Source organism: Mesoplodon densirostris, chromosome 14 (assembly GCF_025265405.1).
Source record: "Mesoplodon densirostris isolate mMesDen1 chromosome 14, mMesDen1 primary haplotype, whole genome shotgun sequence".
Lineage (NCBI taxonomy): Eukaryota > Metazoa > Chordata > Mammalia > Artiodactyla > Ziphiidae > Mesoplodon > Mesoplodon densirostris.
In genome coordinates this window covers 38,908,952-38,929,620 of record NC_082674.1, presented here as the reverse complement: position 1 = coordinate 38,929,620, position 20,669 = coordinate 38,908,952, and the positions used below count along the sequence as shown (strand labels likewise).

Here is a 20,669-nt window from a genome sequence, read left to right as displayed (position 1 = left end):
GGGAAAAAGTCACATCAAAAATCAATAAAAAACCCCAATATGTATTTTAAATATAAAATATATATTAAAAAATATGTACATAATGCATAATTCCTGTTCATCTAAGACAGGAGTGGGAATCCTAAAGCCCTTGAAAATATGGCTTTGCCACCTTTGTTCTGAAGTATGATAATCCCACCTAAATCCAGAGTCAGCACCATGGCCCACGGGTAAATTTTCCATGCAGAGAGCAGGACGGCCTAGCAGCTTAGAACACAAGCTCTGGGGCCAGGCTTCCTGGGCTCAAGTCCTGGCATGGCTATTTACTGTGTGACCTTGGGCAAGTCACTTCACTTTGCTGTGCCTCGGTTCCCTCTTCTGTAAAATGAGGATAACGGGTGTGTGTCTCACAGGGTTGTGGGGAGGACCGAATGAAATAAAGACATAATGAATGCTCAGAACAGTGCTTGAATAAACATAAACTACTATTATTATTATTGGTTGTGATTTTAGATCTATAGTTAATCTTCCAGAATTTTTTTTAAGTCTCAGCCTAATACATGTGGCAAGTGCCATCTGAATAGAGTCCCTGTTGCCTAAAGCTACATGAGCTCACTGACAAATTAGGAAGTGGCATCAAAGACCCTCCTGGAATCCAGAGAGGGGGCACCACTGTCTGCCTTTTGTCTCTGGCCTGACCCTTCGTCTCAGATAAGGAACAACTCTACACAAGGACAGCGGAGTCTCCCTGTGCAGTCAGCCGCGCCAGGTCGGTCAACCTCTCTGTCCCGTGGTCTGGGACACACATACGTGTAACCACCCCCCTACCCGGTCACAATACTCACCTCTACTGTGGGTAATACACTCGGATATTTTCTATGCTATTCTCTGATTGTCTATTTCTTTTTTTGAAAAAGTTCTATTTCACAATCCACTAATGGGTCTCAACCTACAATGTGAAACGTAAATTGCTGATTGATCCACCCAGCGCCTGCCCATCTACAACCACCCAGCCGTCTAGTACCTCACCTGCCCTTTCCAATCTCCACATACTTCCTCCTGTGGCCTCCAAAGTTAACAGCTAATGGCTCTGGAGTTGTGCCGCTGCTTCTGCAAGATTTGCTCGGGTTACAGCACTGGGACCTCCTTGCTCATCAAAATACTTCTAGGGTGAGGGGTTTCCAAAGCTTTCAACCATTCTCCTACACTGCTTTTTAATACCTCCTTTCCTGTGGAGGCCATGTAACTGTCACAAAACCCAAGTGGAGATCCTCTCTCTCTGCCTCCCTTGCAGTTCTAGAGCAGTTGGGTGCCCACCTGGCGTGTCATAGCCCGGCAGCCACTTGATGGAATGGGTGTCTTACAGCTTAGGTTCTGAGGCACAGGGTGCTTAGGGGACCTATCGAAGGTCACTGGCTGATAAGTGAGAGAACTAAATTTCCAACCCAGGTCTTCTGAGTCTACATTTGGATCTTTCTGAGCTGCCTGATTCACGGCTGCCCTCTGTGGGTCTTCATTTTCCTTTTGGGAAAAGGATGCATCGAAGGATGTAACGTTTTGACCCTTTGCTTTTGCTCTCTGTAAGTACGGAAAGCGTTCCCACGCCTTTCCAAGTTCCTGCATCTCTCCAGTTCTCCTCATCTGGTCCCCACACAGAGAGGCTCCTGGCTTGTACACTCTGCTCCGGCTCAGGCTGCCTGGTTCATCTCGCAGTGGGCCAAAGACCTTGTCCCCCTGGAATCTTCACCTCTTCTTCCCTCCCCGGGAACCAGAGAAAGGTCATTTCTGAGCCCCCAGAGCTCTGCTTAAACAGCACCTCCGGTTTCTACTTAGTTGCTTCCCATAGGATCCAGGACCTGTTGTTATCTGCTCTACTGAAAATGCACTTTTTTCTTCCTGGAAGGAACAGGTACTCTTCCTAATTTCCACAAGCTTGTGGCAGGAGAGCTGGCATTCTTTCTGGCCTCCTGAACACTTAATCCATCTTCCTGGCCCTCCCCATCCCTGAATCTCAAAAATGAAGGCAAAACACAAAGGCGCATCCTTCCTGAGAGTCTGCTATTTTGAAGGGGCTGTCACAGGGATGGCTGCCATTTACCAGGTACCTCCCACATGCTAAATAAGCAGGGACACTGCTCAGCTCTGGTAGTCAGAGCCACCCTGTAACGGTGGATGTGACTGTTTCCAGGTTACTGATGCGGCACAGAGAGGGTAAGTTACTTACCCAAAGTCACACAGCTAGGAATCTGAACCCTATCCTCTCAGCCTCCAAAGCCTGCGCTCTTTCCACTATCCCATCCCACCCCCTTAGGGGAAGAGGCCGAGGGACAGCACCACAGACCCTTCCAAAGATGAGCATGGCCTGCTTTTCCATTCCACAACCTCCTCTCCTCCTGTGTGTGACACACAGGCACACCCCCATCTCCTATCCTCCTAGAAAGGTTTTGACTTTTTTAATTAAATGAATTTGAACTAGTTGTGTTTGGAAGGATGTGAAAAAATATTTACAGCTCCCTGTTCTCCTGCCCCAGATAACTGGCTGGGGACCCCGGCAAGATGCTGGTCATGCTGAGGCAGGGGCCTGCCCCACTGCTGTCACTGGGTCAGAGCCTGGGACGCCCTCCCCCACCGAGGCAAGCCTCAGGCTAAGCAGCGGGGCCAGTGCTCTCAACCCCAGGGCAGCCAGCATGGGCCCATGCAGGCACCTCTGCCCAGGCCCCTCCTCACCCACCCTCACCCAGGGGCAACCTTGATCTCAGACCCAGACCCAGTCTGGAGCATCCTACACTGGCTCTGGGCATAAGGACAGGACGCGGGGATAGCAGGTGCTCCACCTCTGGGCACACGGCCACCTGGTCCTCTTTCACCCAGCACAACTCGTTTTTCCAGTGTCCCAGTTTCAGCCTCCCTTCCTGCAACCCGGGCCAAACTGTTTATCCCCAGATCTCGGGCCCCTGCTCATGGGGCTTGGCTGGGCAATGGCTGGGCAATGGCTGGGCCTGCTGGGGGCTGAGGTGAGCCAGGACAGCTGTGAAGGCAGGAGGCGGAGGTGGCATCAGTCGCCTTGCAGTATCTGTGCCCCGTTATAAGCACCAGCACCCCTCTGCCCGCCTGTCAGACCCATTCTTCCTGCTCTCGGCCCTGAGGACAGAGAGTGCTGGGCTGCCCCTCTCCTGGCCTCCTAGGAGAACAGGCTGCCCTGGGCCACCTACAGCCTGCTCTCAGCCCAGCGCCAACCCTGGGAGCCAGGGAGAACCGGGAGCCAGGGAGAACCGGGAGCCAGATGTAGACTTCCCACACCTGTCCCTCGTGGACTGCTGAAGCAGGTGTTATTCTGTATTTCTGAACACCTACTATGTGCAGGGTTCTTTGTGGGAGAGAAGGGCTGAGGGTGTGAGAAACAGTAAGTGAAGAAGCTCCCCGTTTAGATAGAAAGGCAAGTACCAAACAAGACAGAATTCCTCGACAAGTGATTGTGCTCATGGGCAAGTAGGATCCATCCAGTAGGCACTAGGCATTACCTCTGGGCTAGGGTTTCAAGAAAGAAGAGAGTGAGTTCCTGCCTTCAAGAAACACACATGCAACAAAAAATGCAATGCCTTGTGCTAAGTGTCCAAGGCAGGGAGGGAGGCACAGAAGGTTTTGTTTAGGGCAGGGAAGGCTGCCTGGAGCCCACCCTCAGCCCTCCAGCAGGACCACGCTCTAGCCTGCACCCGAGTTAAACCCTGGCTCAAGCCAGCCCCCAAACCCAAATAAACTTCTCCACTGAGGTTAAACAACTCACCCTCCTCCCCAATTCTGAGGTTGAGTCTGCATGTTTCAGTTTCCTTTTGGGCATTTCTATTTATGTTGTCATTGATTACTTTGCTCCTAACTCATCTGTTTTCAATTTGGACTGATTGGATCCTAATTTTATTACCATGTAATCTGAATGCACATAATCACTGTAATTATGCTGCTGAGGGAAACAGCTCCTCCGCTGCGGGAAGACCTACATTTAGGGTTTCCCAGCAAGGGCGGCCATTGGCTGGGTGGACCCACAGCCAACTCAGAGCTGGCAGCCCTTGGGAGCACAGATGCCCTCCCCGCCCCATCCCTTGGGCTTCATCCCAGGGATGCACTTGAGGCCCCTCTCAGGAGCCCTGGGAACACACAGGGGTGTGAGCCACGGGTCGGCGAGCCCACCCCCTGCAGCCTCCGGCTCACGCCCCCACCCACTGCTGCAATGCGCTCAGACTGGGTCCCCACTCTGCTGGCACCCACATCTCAACGGCACCCTACCCTCTAGGGTGTAAGACGCTAACAGTCTCCCTAAAAACACTTGGGGGACGAGTTTCCCCACTAATCATGCGGCTGAGGAAAGCAAGCTGTGATGGAAGGGCCCGCCACTGGCCCACCTCGGAGCCCAGTCCATGGCCTCCTCCTCCTGGAAGCCTCCCTGACCTGTTCAGCCCTCTCCATACTTTATGTCATTTACGCCACATGAGGAACAGTGAAACTCTTACCCACCTCATCATGATGCCCCTTCCAAATGCTTAGAGCCTATTATAGATCAGTCTTATAGAAAAACATCATAAAGCCTGGGGCCAAAAGCCATGTTTTTCCCTCCCCCATCATCCACAGTCGTTTGGGGCCAAGGCAGGGCCATGTGTGCATATCATACATGGGGACCTGAGGACCAGGGAACAGAGGGAAAGGTGCTGCTTCCTCCCCCCTCCACCAATCGTGCGAGGGAGTCAGTCCCTGCAGCAGAGGGGGGGATGAGGCCCGCTGGGTGGTGAGGCAGGGACCCCTCGGAGAGGGTCCTCAGGATACCTGGCGGAGTCTCCCTTCCCAGGACTGGAGGAGTTGGAGGGGCTGCTAATTCTGAAGTGCCTGCTGTAGGCACCTGGAGCCTGGCCCCTTTGCCTTGGAACAAGCTGGGCACCCGACAGCGAGGGTAGCCTGGGGTGTCACGGCTTCAGGAAGGGGAGGACCATGTATGGGAGAAGCTCCCCCTTTGGGAGACGCTGGGCCAATGAAGGAACTGGGCTTATTTAGCCTGAAGAGAGGAGATGTGGGTGGGGCTGACAGCCAACACATGGGAGAGATGCTGCACTGTTCTATGTCACTCAAGAGGGTGGAAATAGGACCTCCCCTGACATCAGGAGGCTGATGTGGACCTGAGGAAGCCAGGAACGTAGGCAAGGGAGCTCCCAGCGGGAGGAGACACCCGTGGAGAGGCCCCGCCGCTAGACCCCCCCAGGCTGGGAGCAGCAGCCCAGGGAGCCTGGCGGAGGGGAGCACGAAGGCGAGGCCTGGGGCTCTGGGTTCCGGGCCCAGGGCTCTTTGCTCACCCCCCCTGCTGACCTCCTCGAGGTAAAGTGCTGCTGGGCAGAGGGCACACATCGAGCTCATCTTTAGTTCAGCCGCCTCAGCAGAGTGGTAAGCAGGCAGCTGAGCACAAAGCAGGGACCAGGGTGCTGGAGCCCAGAGGAAGGAGGGGGTTGACAGAGAGGCCACCTTCCCATTGGCCCAGAGCTGGTTCTGGCTCCAAATGGTGCGTTGGCCCAGGTAACTCCAAGGTCCTGCCCGCTGCCCCTGCTGCTGGGCAGGCGGGGGGCACCCCAACTTTTGACTCCACATTTGGCTCCCTGGAGACATTCAAGGCTGAACCACAAACCTGACACCATCCTGAGTTGGAGATGGAGGCTGGAGTTTTCTCAGAAGCCGTTCTCCACCCCCCTCTCCCCTCCAGGCCTGCCCGCCTCGAAGCTTCCCATGCTCCCCCACCCCTTACACACACAGCGAGGTGTGCACACGATCACCTGGTGCCCACCTGCCACCATCCTCCCACAGGAAGCCGCCAGGACCTGGGCCCTGACCCCGTAGCTCACTCACCCAGTGCAGGGACCCTATGCAGAGCTTGGCGGCCATCAGGGGCACCGTGGGGTCCGAGGGTCGCAGCTTCACGCACTCCCGCAGCAGCGACACGGCATAGGATGACTGCAGGAGAAAGGGTGGGCAACACAGTCACTTGCAGCCCTGGGATGTGGCAGGCTGGGTGCCTCATGCCCACAGTGGGGGCAGCTCCCAAACAACCAGCCCCGGCTCTGCGCCCCGTTCCTCCCAAGTCAGGAAGAGGCCCAGTGGGAGGAGCCCAGGCGGTGGTGGCAGGCAAGTCCCCCCCGGGTCTCAAGTTTCCTCATCTGGAGAATGAAGGCTGTGACCCTTGCCCAGAAGTGATGTGATAAGAGCTAAGGTGACAACAGAGGGAAGCTCGTCAAAAGGAATTCAAATGTGAACCACAGAAATTTTAGAGGTAGAAGGAATTCTCTCAGACCCCTGAGTTCAACACCCTCAGTTTATAGGTGGCAAGATGAGGATAAGCCCACATGGGGACTGGAGGCAGGACCGGTGGTGGGGAGTGCGGGGAGCATAAAGGGCGACAGAGAAGCAGCAGGAGAGAAGCCATGGAGACGGGGCCACACTAGACGTGCTGAGGATGGCCAAGTGCGGAAGGTCTGCAAAACCCAGCCCACAGGCCAAATCTGGCCCTCCGCCTGCTTTTGTAAATAAAGTTTTATTGGAACTTGGCCACGTTCATTCATATGGATATTGCCTATGGCTGCTTTCGTGATGCAAAGGCAGAGTGGAGTAGTTCCCACGGAGACTGTTTGGCCTGTAAAGTCAAAAATGTTTACTCTCTGACGCTTTACAGAAGGCGTGCTGACCCCTGTTCTAACTGCTTTATAAATATGAAGTCATTTGCTTTTCACAGCTCTCCTATGAGGTAGGTTGCTATGTCCCTATTTACAGATGAGGAAACTGAAATGCAGAGAAGTTAAATACTGTGTTTGAAGCCACACTGCCTCTAAGTGGCTGAGCTGGGGTTTGAGCAGTCTGGCTCTAAGCTTGTAACCACTGCCCTATGCTGCCTCTGTGGTGACTACCTTGGCCAGAGAGGAGGCCTCTCTCTCCCTGCTCTACACAGACACACACACACACAGACACACACAGACACACACAGACACACACACACACAGACACACACACACACAGACACACACACACACAGCGAGTGCGTGTAACTACAATTCCCACAAGCTGGGCCCTTCAGTGGGCCAAGCTCCCCACCGTTAGTTAGCTCTCATCCTCCCCAGCCACTCCAGACCCCCGCTGGGGAAATGCGGGATCTAGAGGACTCTCCTGTCCACAGCACAGTGTGGACTGGCTGATGGAGACCTGGGGCCCCACTGGCCTGTGTCCACTCTGGACCCCTGCCTTTCTCTAGCTCCCTTTCCTTTCCCCCTGAGAAAAGAGAGCTTTTCTCAGCCCCAAGCATGGGGCTGGGGGATGCGGGGTCACTGCATGGAGGGGGGAAGAGGCCATGGCTCTTGCCTGTCAGGTGCCCACAGAAAGGCCGGGGAGAGAGGACAAAGTCCCCACCACACTGCTCTCTCATGAAAGAAGAGGGTATGAGACCAAGAGGGTGTCAGCACATGACCAGCTAGGAGGCTGCGGGGGAGGGAGGTACCCGGCCTGGGCTGGGGCGAGGGAGGCCGGTGAGGGGCTCAGCAAGAGCTGCCAGGCCATCCCCCTCTCCGGAGACCCCCTCCTGTGAAGGTCGCTCCCAGCTCCCTCGGCGCGGCCCCCTCTGCCCACACACTCCGGCAGGCCTGCCCCCTCCCTGGCTGCTGACCTCTGCATCCCTGAAACACTGGCTGCTCTAACCCCGACCCTCCACGTCCCACCCCACCCAGACCACAAAACACTGCTATTTAAGGAGCCATCTGAGGACTCCACAGTCAGGGCTGCCGGCTCTTTTTTTCTTTTTTTGTCATTCTGGTTACCTAGCAACGCAGCCGCTGTGACTGCCGAGGAGACCAAGAGGAGTGACCTAAATCATGCCATGGAACTCCTCCTCTCTTCCTGCAGGTGGAGGTGCCAGATATATTGATATCTGCTCAGCCTCGCCTTCTGCGCACAATCGCAGGTACAGAACCTTGATTCCCACCTTAGGCTCTTGGCAAAGGCGAGGTCTGGCCACGCTTCCGATGGCTGCCTGAGCCAACCCGGCAGACTGATCCGGTGCGCAGGGTTCCTGAGGGGCGGGGGTGGAGAGTGCGCTTCCAGAACGATCTCCTGCTGCACTGAATGCAGGGGTGGGTGTAACCCAGCCTGTGGGGCCTCACGCATGAGGAACTCACTGATCACCCCAACTTCCTGCTTGTAAGGCCATTCTCGTATCCACCTTGATGGTCTGGGAAGGAGCCGGGCCAGGACACCAGCTCCCTGGATCTTGGGGTATGCCAGGCTGCATACCTGGACCTCTCTGAGCCTGGCTCTTCTCAGTAAGGAGGTTGAAGACCCTGTAATGTGACACCTTTTCCTGAGACTGGGGGGGGGGCTTCCAGGAGCACCCCCAGAAATTAAAGATAACTTCTGAGCACAGTGTACTCTTCTGAGGAGGGGTCACCACTTCCCTCAGCATCTCAAAGGGGTCCATGACTCACAGAAGGGTGAGAGCCTGGCCCTGGGCCTCTTGGACCATACTCACTATTACAAGACTAGAGGCTCTTTCTCTGTTCCCTGGAGGTGGGAAGAAGCTGTCTGCCCAGGCTCCATACGAGCTCCAGCACCTCGCCACCCCGAGGGCCTCGCCCTATCTGTGTTCTGAACTCTGAGCCTCGACAAGGCCCTGCGGAGTGCAGAGCCAGGGTACATCATGTCATGACTTCAGGATGCTCGGGGAGGTGGCCAGTGTGATGGGGGAAGGGGGAGAGGTCTGGGAAGACAAATGCCTGGCAAGGAAAGTGGGGTGCAGAGGAGGCTCCCACTCGATTCTCGGCTTCACCTCTCCGGGCCCTTCCCACCTGTCAGGCTGCAGCACCTGCCTTTCTTGCCCTTTCCTGCCAGGACCTGGCCACCCTCCATTCATGGAGGAGCTGCTGGCAAGGCCGGGAGGGCCCTCCTCGGAGATGGCTGCGGGGCTAGAAACAGCAGGTGGCGCAGATGGGGCGGGGCGGTGGGGGGGCAGGGAGGAATCCCCTCAGCCCCACAAATGGGCTCCGGGTGTTACAGCTCTTGGAACCATCTGCGAGCTCATGCCTCCTTACTTCCTGCCTTCGTAGCATCCTCAGCCCCAACACCCTCAGCGCCCAGCTCCGGAAAGGTTTTCCTTTCATGTCACTGCTGAGAATAGCGGCTTATGTAAGTGTGATTCTCATGGGAAGGAAAACCAGTGGGTGCTGGGGCAGGGCTTGGCGGGTGGAGAGCAAACGCAGCTCTGGAAACTGGAATAAGGTCAGCCCTGCGCCGAGCAGGGTTCCTCCTGACCACCCCCGGCCACGTCCTCCTCTCCTCGAAGCGCTCCCTCCACACTCCCTGGGCAGGGGGGGAGCCCTGCTCGCTCCTAGGTGAGTTCCGGATGTCCTTTCCTGATGCCACGCTCCCTCCTGGGCAGGAAGAGAGCTGCAGCCCAAATGGAACAATGTTCCCCTCGCCTGGAACCCACGTCCATGCCTGCCTCAGGCAGTCACACCAACTCACAGGCGGAAATGCTACGATGCCCCAGGTGTGCACATATCCTCAGAGAAAAGCATCCACAGACACACCTGCCTACCTGGCACAGTCGTAACTCACAGGTAGGCACCAGATGCACACAGGGGTCTGTGTGTGACCCTTCATGCCCCTCGTTCCCTGGAGATTAAAATCAGCTGCTGGACAATATTTCTGAATCACTGCCCCGCCCTCCACCCACCTCTGGGAAGGACTAGAGGAGAGCAGACCACCCTCCCCGCCAAGGGTGAGTGTACAACCCCCAGCACACCCTGGGTCTTACCTTCCCACAAGCCACCATGGAGAGGGCCACTTGGTACCAAAGGTGAAATTCTCCAAAAGCAAACCTCATGGCTCGCTCCAGGCACTGGGGAGAGGGAGACGGTCAGTACTTCCCCTCCAGGGGTCCTCCCCACACCAGCCCACCCCATGCCCTTCCAGGGGAATCTCTGCCCAAGTCACTTCCCGCAGGAGGTCGCCAGAGCTCATACTTGGTTCCTGTCGGAAAACTCCAGGGGTAACCTGTCTCTGCCACTCGCATGCTGTGTGACCTTGTGCAAGTCTCTCACCCTCTCTGGCCCTCGGTTCCCACCTCCATATCATGTGAACACCTCACAAGGGCGATGGTGAAAAGCAAATGAGATTGGTTAAAGTGCTTTCAAAATGTAAACATCAAATAAAAATAATAACAGCTGACAATTCTTCTTACTATGGTGCCTGGCACCATACTCAGCTTTCTACGTGTATTAACTCATTTACTCTTCCCAACAACCCAGTGAAGCGGGTTCTCTAATTACCCCCTTCACAGATGAAGAAGCTGAAGCTTAGTAAACGACTTGCCACAGTCATAGGGCCAGCGTCAGACATACTGACTCTAAAGCCTGTGCATAAAACGCTGCCCAAATGTACAGGCTTCCTTCTGCTCTTCTCTACGACCACCGAGAAAAACCCTCTGTTCCCTGGCCACTCTGATCCTGGGTCACTCGAAGTCAGAGGCTGCCTGTGAGATCTGACAGTCACCATCAGAAGTGGTTCCAGGTGACGGAGGCAGAAGCCAGCATTCGAGGCCAGGATTCACTGTGTGGCCATGGTCAGGCGGGTGGGGGACAGAGGTGAGGGGTACAGGACCACACAGCAGGTACTTTCAGAGCTTGGTGGCCTGGGTCCCCCCGTGCTGGCTCAACTGCACCCCCTGCACCATCCTGGGCAGAAACCCACCTCTCTGGGCCTCGCCTTCCTCACTGGTGAACTTGAGAGACCACTTATCCCCCCACGTTAAAGAAGGTATTTTCTGGAAGCACCTCGCACAGTGCCTTGGTGTGAGCAAGGGCTCAGCAGGCGTGACCGCCCCTCCTCGGGAGGGCTCCTCGGGAGCCCTCCCAAACACGTGCAAAGAGAATCTGCCACCTAGAGGGCCACCTGTACAAGGAGCCAAGGGCCCCCAAGCCACCCTTGATCCCAGCCTGGATCTGAAAGCTCAAAAATGTGCGCAAGCCATTCGCACTGTGGGGAGGGGGCGGGAGAGAGCGGCAGCTCTGTGCTCCTGGTCCCCACATCCTGGAGAGGGACCACCCTCTGGGCCCAGCCCATGGAGCACTGCCCCAGCACTGTTTGCCCAATACAGTGGGCGTGCTCTGTCTAGCCAGGGTGGGAGGGGGATCCAGGCTCCCGACCACACCCAGCTCAGAACCCTGCCAGGACAGGTAGTCACAAAACACCAGCATCATCTCTGGGGGAAACTGAGGGGTGGATAATTTTTCTCTTGTGCTTCTCTATACAACACCATGCGTTCTTTCACAAAAAACACATGAAAATATCTGTAAAACAGGGCTTCCCTGGTGGCGCAGTGGTTGAGAGTCCGCCTGCCGATGAAGGGGACACGGGTTCGTGCCCTGGTCCGGGAAGATCCCACGTGCCATGGAGCGGCTGGGCCCGTGAGCCATGGCCGCTGAGCCTGCGCGTCCGGAGCCTGTGCTCCGCAATGGGAGAGGCCACAGCAGTGAGAAGCCCGCGTACCGCAAAAAAAAAAAAAAAAAAAAAAAAAAAAAAATCTGTAAAACAAACAAAAACCACCCTGCCAGGAGAAGGGTAGCCCTCTCGGCACTGGAAATAAGACAGTCCCCAGCTGGGTCTCCCAAGAACAGAGCTGTACCCCTTGGTGGAGGCAGGGGAGGGGCAGTGGAGGAGGCTGTACCTCGGAGAGCATGACGTACTGGCCCCTCCTGCCCAGCGTGATGCTCAGGAGGTCGTAGATGGCCGCAGCATTCCGCAGGCTCACTGCCCGGTCCTCCTCCTGCTCCGGTGCCCGGCTCAGCACCACATCCCGAGTAGCCTGTGGGGAGACACGGTTTAGGAAAGAGCAAGGACAGAAAATGAGCAGGTGCCTGTCCCCCCCACAGGGCCCCAGCCTCTGAGGCCCAGTGACCGTCACCCTTTCGCCGCTGACCCAGGCCACACTCCTAGAACCAGCCAGAGCCTTTCCCCACCCCCAAGACAGAGAGCAAACCCTCCACCCACAGCCCAGGCTGGGGTAAGACAGCAGTCCTGAGGGCCCACGCTGCTGACCTTCAGTGTTTTATTCTGCAGTCAAACCTACAGAAAAGCCACAAGAACAGTACCACAGCAGTAACCCAACGGTTAACACTGACCACCCAGCGTTGTCGCTCTAATAATAGCAGTAGTAGTAGGAGTAGTCAGTTAAGGCAACTTGGCACTTCACCCCTAAAGAAAAGAGGACATTCTTTCTATAACCACAACAGAAATGCCAAATTCAAGAAGCGGAACACCGTTATTTCTATTCTCTAATACCAGCTCATATCCAGATTTCGCCGCCTGTCCCACTGATGGCCTTTCTGGTAGAGTCATCGTGCCAGGATCCAATCCAGGATTGGTGCCATGTCTCTCGTGCCTTTCATGGGAAGAGCCCTGCAGCCCTTGCCTGGCTCCAGGATACTGGCATTATTGAGGGTACAGGCCAGCTGTTCTGGGGGACAGCTCCTTGTGTGTTTGTAACCGTCCACTCACAGAAAGAGCTTCAGATAGTATCTGGAACTGACTAGATCAGGGGGGCGGCTCTGCAGCTTGACTCACAGGACGGGCGTTTGGGCTGTGGCCCCTCTGTGCCCTCTTCTCTTCCTCTGCAGGCCCCCCAAGTCCCTCTGATAAGGAACCTCACACCTCCTTCCCATCACCCCTGCGTCCAGCCCAGATCTATCCCTGACTCCTTCTGACTATGGAACCCTCCTCTCTGTCCCTCCTCAAAACCCAGGGTCTCTGTGCTTGGCATCTGGCACTCAGGAGTCCAGTAGCTCAGAGATGCCTGGGCGGGGCAGGGTTTGCTGCTCAGGGAGGGGAGGGGTGAGGGAAAACGTGCTTTAGGAGTGGGCGATTCTGTACGATCTGCAGGGGGGAACTCTGTATCACCCCATCAGGGTGAAATCTCCCCATCAGGAACTGGGGACCCTCTTGTTCTGTGGCCTGTAGTCCCACCCTCTCTCGTACACTCACACCCTGGGGACAGCACTCAGGCTCGGGAGTAGCTAAACAGGAGTCAAGGGGATCCCCCGCAGGGTGGGGACCAGGCTGGGGGTGCTCTGGGGCCCCCATGTCTCCTACACACAGACACACACACAGAGGGCTGTGCCTGAGCTGAAGCGAAGCTGGGTTCTGGCCAGACGCCCCCACTGGCTGCTCCCAGCATCCTCTCCTCTCCTGCCTCTTCTCCCCTCTGCCAAAGGGGTCTCTTCCCAGCATCCCCCTCCGTCTGCAGAAGAGGCTGAATCCCCTTCCATGAGTTGGGACTTGCTCTCCTCTACTTCCCCACACAGGACTGCAGATCCAAGAACTTGGCTTTTTGACAGAATAAAAAGGACCTGCTGACTCTTAAAACCCAGATCCCCACTGGTCAGGTTCAAACAATGCGTCCACAGGTGGTCCTCACAACCTTCTTCCGGGCAGGACTACTATCCCCTCCTCCAGGTCAGGGGCTGAGGCTCCCAGGGGTGATGACTGCAGAGGGAGAAGCTCAACAGTCTTTGGACTGTAGGCTCTGGATGTGTCCTACCGTGCAGGCCTGAAGCACATTCCCATAGAGGCTTCTGGAAGCCAAAATGCCTATAAGACCCAAGGATGTGACTCACCCAGGGGGGCATTTCAGTAAGGCAGGCCAGTGGCCAGGGGTCCTGATGGCTGCCCTTCTAGGCACAATAGGCAAGGGCTGCCCACCGCCCCGACGGGCATGGACCTGCCCCAGGAGAGGTGCCGGGGATGCCAGGATATCCCCAGAAAGGCTGAGCACCAGTGCCAGCCTGGTAAACAAGAGCTGACGGTCAGGTGCCAAAGGGTTAAGGAAGAGGAATGGAGAGGAGAAGTGCCAGAGAAATCCCCCTCCTTCCTGGTGATATCCACCCACACAGGCAGCAACAGGAAGAGAGAAGAGATTCTAAGGAGAGCCATGGCAGGAACTATTACACCGAGAAGCACAAAACTCGCTCTGCGCCTGGCCGTGGACCTCCCCACTCCTCCACTTCCAGCAACGCCCCAGCTCTCGCCGCCCTGGGTGGGCCCCGGAGAGGCGGCCCCCACCAGGCAGCAATGGGGGTGGGGTTGGGGGCAGGAGGTCAGGGAATGAGAGGATGGGAGGCACAGTCTCTGCACTCAGGGAGGGGCTATGGAAACGGGATGCAGCAGCAGTCCACAACGAACACAGTGAGTGGATCTGACCTAGAACTCTGGTGGGAGAGAGAGGTCCTGATGGAAGGCTGCCTGCAGGGGTGGCCTTCCTGCAGGACACATCCAGGATCGGGGACCCACCCATGCAGACTAATCTCAGGCAGGGGATGGTGAGCAGTGAGCTCTGGTCGGCCTATCCTCCAGGTGCAGCCCCTGCCAGACCCCCACTCCCAACTCCCCTCCTTTCTGTGGCTGCCATGAGACCCCGCCCACTTGGCCAGCTTCCCTCCACTAGCTCCCAAGTCCTTCCCTGCAGGAAGGACTCCCTTCCCTCTCCTCACCGAGGCCCATCTTTGTCCCATCTGTCAGCGTGGATGCCTTCTGGCTCCTCAAACTCAATTCAAGGATCCCTTCCTTCTGCCACTGTCCCCGACTTACCTCAGCAGGCAAGGCTGCCCCCCCGCCATCCTCTCCCAACCCTGGGAACACACCCGGGCCCCTGCACACCCCACTGGCTCATGGGTTCTCGGGGATGCATCTCGCTCATCTCGAGCCTCCCAGCCCCAGCACAGGCCCGCACACAGCATTCTCAAGTGACATTAGAAAGAGAAGGATCTCTGGGCCTGGTGTGGAAACTTCCTCCTGTTGTCCTAGACCTTGACCTTTAAAAGAACAGCGTCTCTGGGCCTCCCTGGTGGCGCAGTGGTTAAGAGTCCGCCTGCCGATGCAGGGGATACGGGTTCGTGCCCCGATCTGGGAGGATCCCATATGCCGCGGAGCGGCTGGGCCCGTGAGCCATGGCCGCTGGGCCTGCGCGTCCGGAGCCTGTGCTCCGCAGCGGGAGAGGCCACAACAGTGAGAGGCCCGCGTACAGCAAAAAGAAAAAAAAAAAAAAAAGAACAGCGTCTCTGAATGTGGTGCCTGGTGGGAGGGAGGCATGGATTGGATTTCCAGCTCTGGGCAAGCATTAGGTCAGAAGGACAGGAACAGAAGAGGGGCTCACAGCAGCGTCTCCTCTGCCTGGGGACTGCCCCCCAACACACAGACAGTGGGGAAGTTATCTTCTCGCGGGTCCTCAGGACTTGGCACTTGCACCAAGAGGGAAGCGTGGGTCCCCAAAGGAAAGCCAAAAGCAGAAGTTTGCCGAGTGGTTGCTATGGCTTTGGGGCAGGGCCGCAATGAATTGCTCCAGTGCTTGCAGGGCAGCTGGGCAGCCTGTGTACGTAACCATGCAACAAGGTGGGGTGGGGAGAACTGGGGCAGGAAAAAAAGAAGCCTCGGCGGGGCTGGCAACAGGGTAGAAACTCACGTGCAGCTCAGGGGCCAGAGCAGGCCTCAGGGCACAGGGCCTCAGACCCTCTGGGGGCTTCAAGTCCCCACCTAGGGCACCCCAGGTGTCCCATTCCCTCCTCTGCTGCACTCACCTCCCTCAGGCCACATAATGCTCCCAGCTCCATCAGCAGCCTGCCTTGAACTAGTCCCAGTCACACTCTTTCCCTTCCACCATTTAAATGTCCTCACATGGAAATCCTCCAGATCAGATGCAGTGAGAGACATGAATCATGCAGAAACTAAATGGTATTCTCACCACCACACTCCTTACTGGTTTTGGGATAATGGCAGGCTATTCTCCTCTGTTTTCCCCTGCAAAACCCCCAGGCCCCCCACCTCTGGAGGTGCCCTGCCCTTATTTAATCCATGCATTTAATCCCAGGCAGGGCTCAGCAGCTGTCCCTGAGACAAGCTCCTAGCCTTGGACCCTCTGCTGTCCTCCCAGGGGCAGTCTCCCCAGACTAAGGGACATTCACCCCAGGCCTCCAGCAGGTCAGAAGAGGAAAAGCCAAAGAAACGTGGTCCTCCACACCTCCCCATCATCCAGTGTGACCCACTTGTGGTCCTTGGACACGTATCCATGAAGCAAATATGGGGCCTTAAGAAAACGCCCACAAGGGCATCGCCATTCCCCGAGCTGGGGCAGCCCACGTGACACCTCAGGCAAGATGGTTCTTGCTCAAATAGCCATCCCTCATGTGTGTGCCATGCATTTTAGGAACTGAATCATCACTGCCATGATCCCACAGTAACCCCACGGAGGGGCAGGATGAAACTGCTGATGCCCCCTTTGCAGGCAGGGAAACTGAGCCCCAGAGGGTGTACTAACATGTGCGGGGTCTCCAGGAATTAAGGCTGAACCTCCAATAGCCAGTCCAGGATGGCTTCTGCTGCCCTGAGCACCTGCTGCCTCGTGGGCTCCTCTGCCATCCCTGGTCCCCACCCTCTGCTGGCTGCAGGGCTACAGACAGCACTGACCTTCAGTTCGCCCAGCCCTGTTTCTCCTGATCCTGGACAAAAGCAGGGTAGGAGAAGGAAAGGGAACTAACTTGTAGAGCACTTTGTAAGTGGTATCTCATAATGCTGACAACAACCATCTCCCGTTCTACTGTCCTATTTTACAGATGAGAAAACTGAGGCCCAGAGAGACCAGGGAGGCTCCTCAAGGCATACAGATAGGGGGTTTAGGACCCAGATTAGAACCTAGACATTCTGACTTCACCCCTGGCTCGTCCCCTGCCTCCAGGTGCTTCCAAGGAAGTGTCTACTAGCCCCACCCGTGCCATCAGAGGCCCTCAGATGTCTCTGCTTAGGGAAGCACCAAAGCAAAACACAGGCTGGACTTTCTCAGTCAGGCCTCAGGTGCTGCTCCTCTGCAGAGAACAAGCTCCTTGGACCACGTCAGTCCTGTTCTCAGAGACAACCTCTCTGCTGGCCAAGGACCCAGCCTCAGGGCCTGCTGCTCACCTCCCTCAACAATAGCCCCAGAAAGGAGTCTCCTGGTGGCATCAGTGCCTGGCCCCTGCCCCTCCTCCCTGGAGGATGGTAGCACATTCTGCTCGTGCTGTTACCCCCACTGGCAGACATCATCACCACCGGCTCTCGAGCCGCCAGTCCACAGAGCCAAGAAATAACATGCTCTGTGCCGTGTCCCATCTACACAGCGACCCCGGCCAGGCCCCCGCCAGCCCACGTTCCTGCGCATCGGGCTCCTACAGCAGAAATCTTCCTGCCAACGACGGCGCGAGGATCTCCCACCTCCACTGCTCCAAGGGTTCTCAGCTGGCAGCATTAACAGACCCTTTCCGCTTGCAGCCTTCAGCACAGCAGGGCCTCGTGTCAGAGCAAACCAGGCGCCAGAAGCTGGAACAATCTGTGCTCATCTGCTGAGTCCCATATGGAATCAAGCCCAAGAAGCGTTTTTGTTTTGGTTTTTTTTTAACCAAACAGTATCCTCAAACCAATTTTTCTCCCAACCAGACCTGAATCTAAATGTTTTCTAAAATTAATGACTCAGAACCAGGTAGTCATCAGGATAAAACGAATACATGTTCAACACCCACAATGTACCAGGCACCTTCGTGCTCATTTACTTACTTCATCCACCCAATTCCTGCAAGAGAGACCTTATTAGCCCCATTTTACAGAAAACTGAGGATCAGGGAGGTAAGAGACTTGCCCAGGCTACACAGGTTGTGAACGGCCAATTCAAGATTCAAATCACTGGATGCCTGATGTTGGGCATGGATGGCAGTTAGTTTGTTAACCTGCAGGATCCCAGGCCCCAGGGGCTTACCCCACCCCCCCAACCCAAGCCTCTGTGTCCTTTCAGCTCCCAAAAAGCCTGACACCAGCAGCAGCTTCTCCCCCACCTGAACGAAACAGGGGCTCGAGGATTCAATTTGCTCTAACACATATTTTTATGCCTTAGATCAAGATTTGAGAAATGGCAGAGTCCTGTACCTCCTGGTTACCCAACTGAGAAAATCAGGCTGATTTTGACACAAGGTTCTTTCAAAAACTAGTCAGAAAGAGAAAAACAAATACCGTATGCTAACACATATATATAGACTCTAAAAAAAAAAAAAAGTTTTTGAAGAAACTAAGGGCCGGACAGGACTAAAGACACAGATGTAGAGGATGGACTTGAGGACACGGGGAGGGGGAAGGGTAAGCTGGGACGAAGTCAGAGAGGGGCATGGACATATATACACTACCAAATGTAAAACAGATAGCTAGTGGGAAGCAGCCGCATAGCACAGGGAGATCAGCTCGGTGTTTTGTGTCCAACTAGAGAGGTAGGACAGCGAGGGTGGGAGGGAGATGCAAGAGGGAGGGCATATAGGGATGTATGTATACATATAGCTGATACACTTTGTTATGCAGCAGAAACTAACACACCATTGTAGAGCAATTATATTCCAATAAAGGTGTTAAAAAAAAAACAACAACTAGAATATGCATTTGAGGTTCAGCAGACTGAGATAATTCCTTCTGATTTGGGGACCCGGATTTCCTCCGTGTCCCCAGACACGTGTTCCACTGGGTAGGGAGACGCCTGGGACGAGCGCTGTGATTTAACTATTCCTCATTCTACCCCCAGTGCTGGGCACAGCCCAGCACACTGTCGCTGCTCAAACAAGACTGGATGGTGGAGAGATGAGTAGGTGGGTGGCTGGATGGGTAGGTGGATGGGCATTTTTAAGTGTCCTTTTGGTCCTGAAAACTCAAAACTGAGTCCAAAACACAAATCTCCTTTAGCAAGTTATAACTCATGTCCCTTGCATTTCTGTGAAAGCATTTGTTAAGGTTTCTATTTACCTCTTGAAAGACAAGGTCTGCCCGATTCATTCTGATCACACTCAGCCCAAAACAAAAACCATACTTCAGGTACCCAGACCCCATGCAGCCTACTCCTCTGAGTTGCAAACCACAAAATAGGGGTGGACGCGCTCAGGAAACCTGCAACACCCTTTCCTGGAGCAGCTAGCTCTGGCAACCCTGGAAGTGGAGAGCTGTGATGATTATGCCTCCTGGGCTGGTTGTGCTGGAATAGCTGTTACTGCCGCATAAAGAATTCTGCAGGGATTAGGAGAACCCAAGGAGCAGCCAAGGCAGCTGCTGCTTCTAGAGGTTTCTCCCTATCATCTGTAGCCAAACCCAGCCAGTATTAAAGGGAGATGAGGAAAACCCTGCTGGTACAGGGGCCGGGCTGAGCCTCAGGGGTCAGCTGAAGGGTCAGAGCAGGAGCCCGGCGCCCACATCTGATGGAGAATGTGACCTGCAGGAAAGGAGGGGGTAAAATAAGGGTAAGTGAGAAGTCAGAGGCGGTCTGGTCACTCCGAGAAACCGCGCGGAACCACAGTGGCCAGAACCGGATCTCAGGTGGAAAGCCCTCAATAGATGAGACACCAAAGCTACGTCCATCGCCAACGTCCTCCCCCAAATACCTGAAGCTTCTAGATGTGTGAAAGACTGGGTGTGAGCAGGAGGAAACCAACCAGCCAGCCCTGGAAGAGTGCCTCCTCCCAGCTACAGCACACTCGGCGTCTGAGCACTTCTGCCGCTGTGCAGGCCACAGGGAAGTCCCACGACACCCGCCTGGCCAGCCGGCCTGGATCCCCTGAGTCGTCGGTGGACGCCAGCCGGCCACATACCCTCTTGAAAGAGCTGCTTAGAGGGAAACCACCTTGGCTCCAAGTATGGGTCACCCTTTAGTAAAAGGCCATTCTCTACTTTGAGATACACGGGCAGCTTGAGGGTTTGGGGGGAATAACTTTAATGGAAAGGCACCTCAGCTCTGGTTCTGGGCACCCAGATCAAGCCGTGGCCACAGAAAATGCTTAGGGAGACAGAGCCCAGCCTCTATCCCTGCCAGGGGTCAAAATGCTGACCGTTCTCACACAGACAGCCAAGGCCTTCCTTGTTTACAAAGCCCTCCCCAAGCTCTGTCGCACTTGATCCTCAAAGTTACCCCCTTGACCCTTTGACAGATGAGAAAACCAAGACTTAGAGCAGTCAGTGAATCACAGACGTGATCTGAATCAAGGCTGCAAGGATTATTCGTATGTAACCTTGACCAAGACATGTACCTGTCCTGGACCTTACTTTTCTCACCTGTAAGATGGGAACATATTAGTATTAGACTGAATCATATGAAACTTATTTTTCAAACCGCTCAACACAACGCCTACCTAGATGAGATAATCAGCTTGGAATCTGGCAGAGAAAGGACCTAAGAAACGTTCCCATTTTCACCTTTTTACTTCCCACCTGCGGACAACACTGTAACCGTCAGCATAGGAAAGTGACAATAACGACCTGTGTTTCCCAAGACAGGTGAGTTCTGTGCAGTCACACCTGATGGTGTAGGTGCTGAGATGGCTGAGGTATGTGAAGGGGGCAGGGAGAGGATACTGGTCTATGGCTGAGGTTCCATAATTAAAAACTGGGGTTCAGTCTGTGAGAAGTACACTGTTCTCCCATGAAAATCAGATCTGGCACTTGGTACCTCTACCTCCACATTGGGCTAACCAGATAGATGTCCCCACCCAGCAGCAACCACCTAACCTCCACACAAGCATGCCCCGTGCAAACCTTTCAGGACCATGTCCCGGCCAGTTTGTCCTCAGGATCCAAATATCCAC

At 55.3% G+C, this 20,669-nt stretch overlaps 1 protein-coding gene across 1 annotated transcript in view; it reads right to left on the bottom strand.

Annotated features, from left to right (window-relative positions):
- TTC7A (tetratricopeptide repeat domain 7A) overlaps positions 1-20,669 on the bottom strand; it is a 124,972-nt gene that overhangs the window by 47,505 nt on the left and 56,798 nt on the right. The window contains exons 9-11 of the mRNA XM_060116855.1: positions 11,714-11,851; positions 9,803-9,886; positions 5,860-5,964 (exon numbers count right to left, since the gene is read on the bottom strand). Of these exons, the coding sequence (XP_059972838.1) occupies positions 5,860-5,964; positions 9,803-9,886; positions 11,714-11,851 (327 nt within the window). The remainder of the gene's footprint in view (positions 1-5,859; positions 5,965-9,802; positions 9,887-11,713; positions 11,852-20,669) is intronic.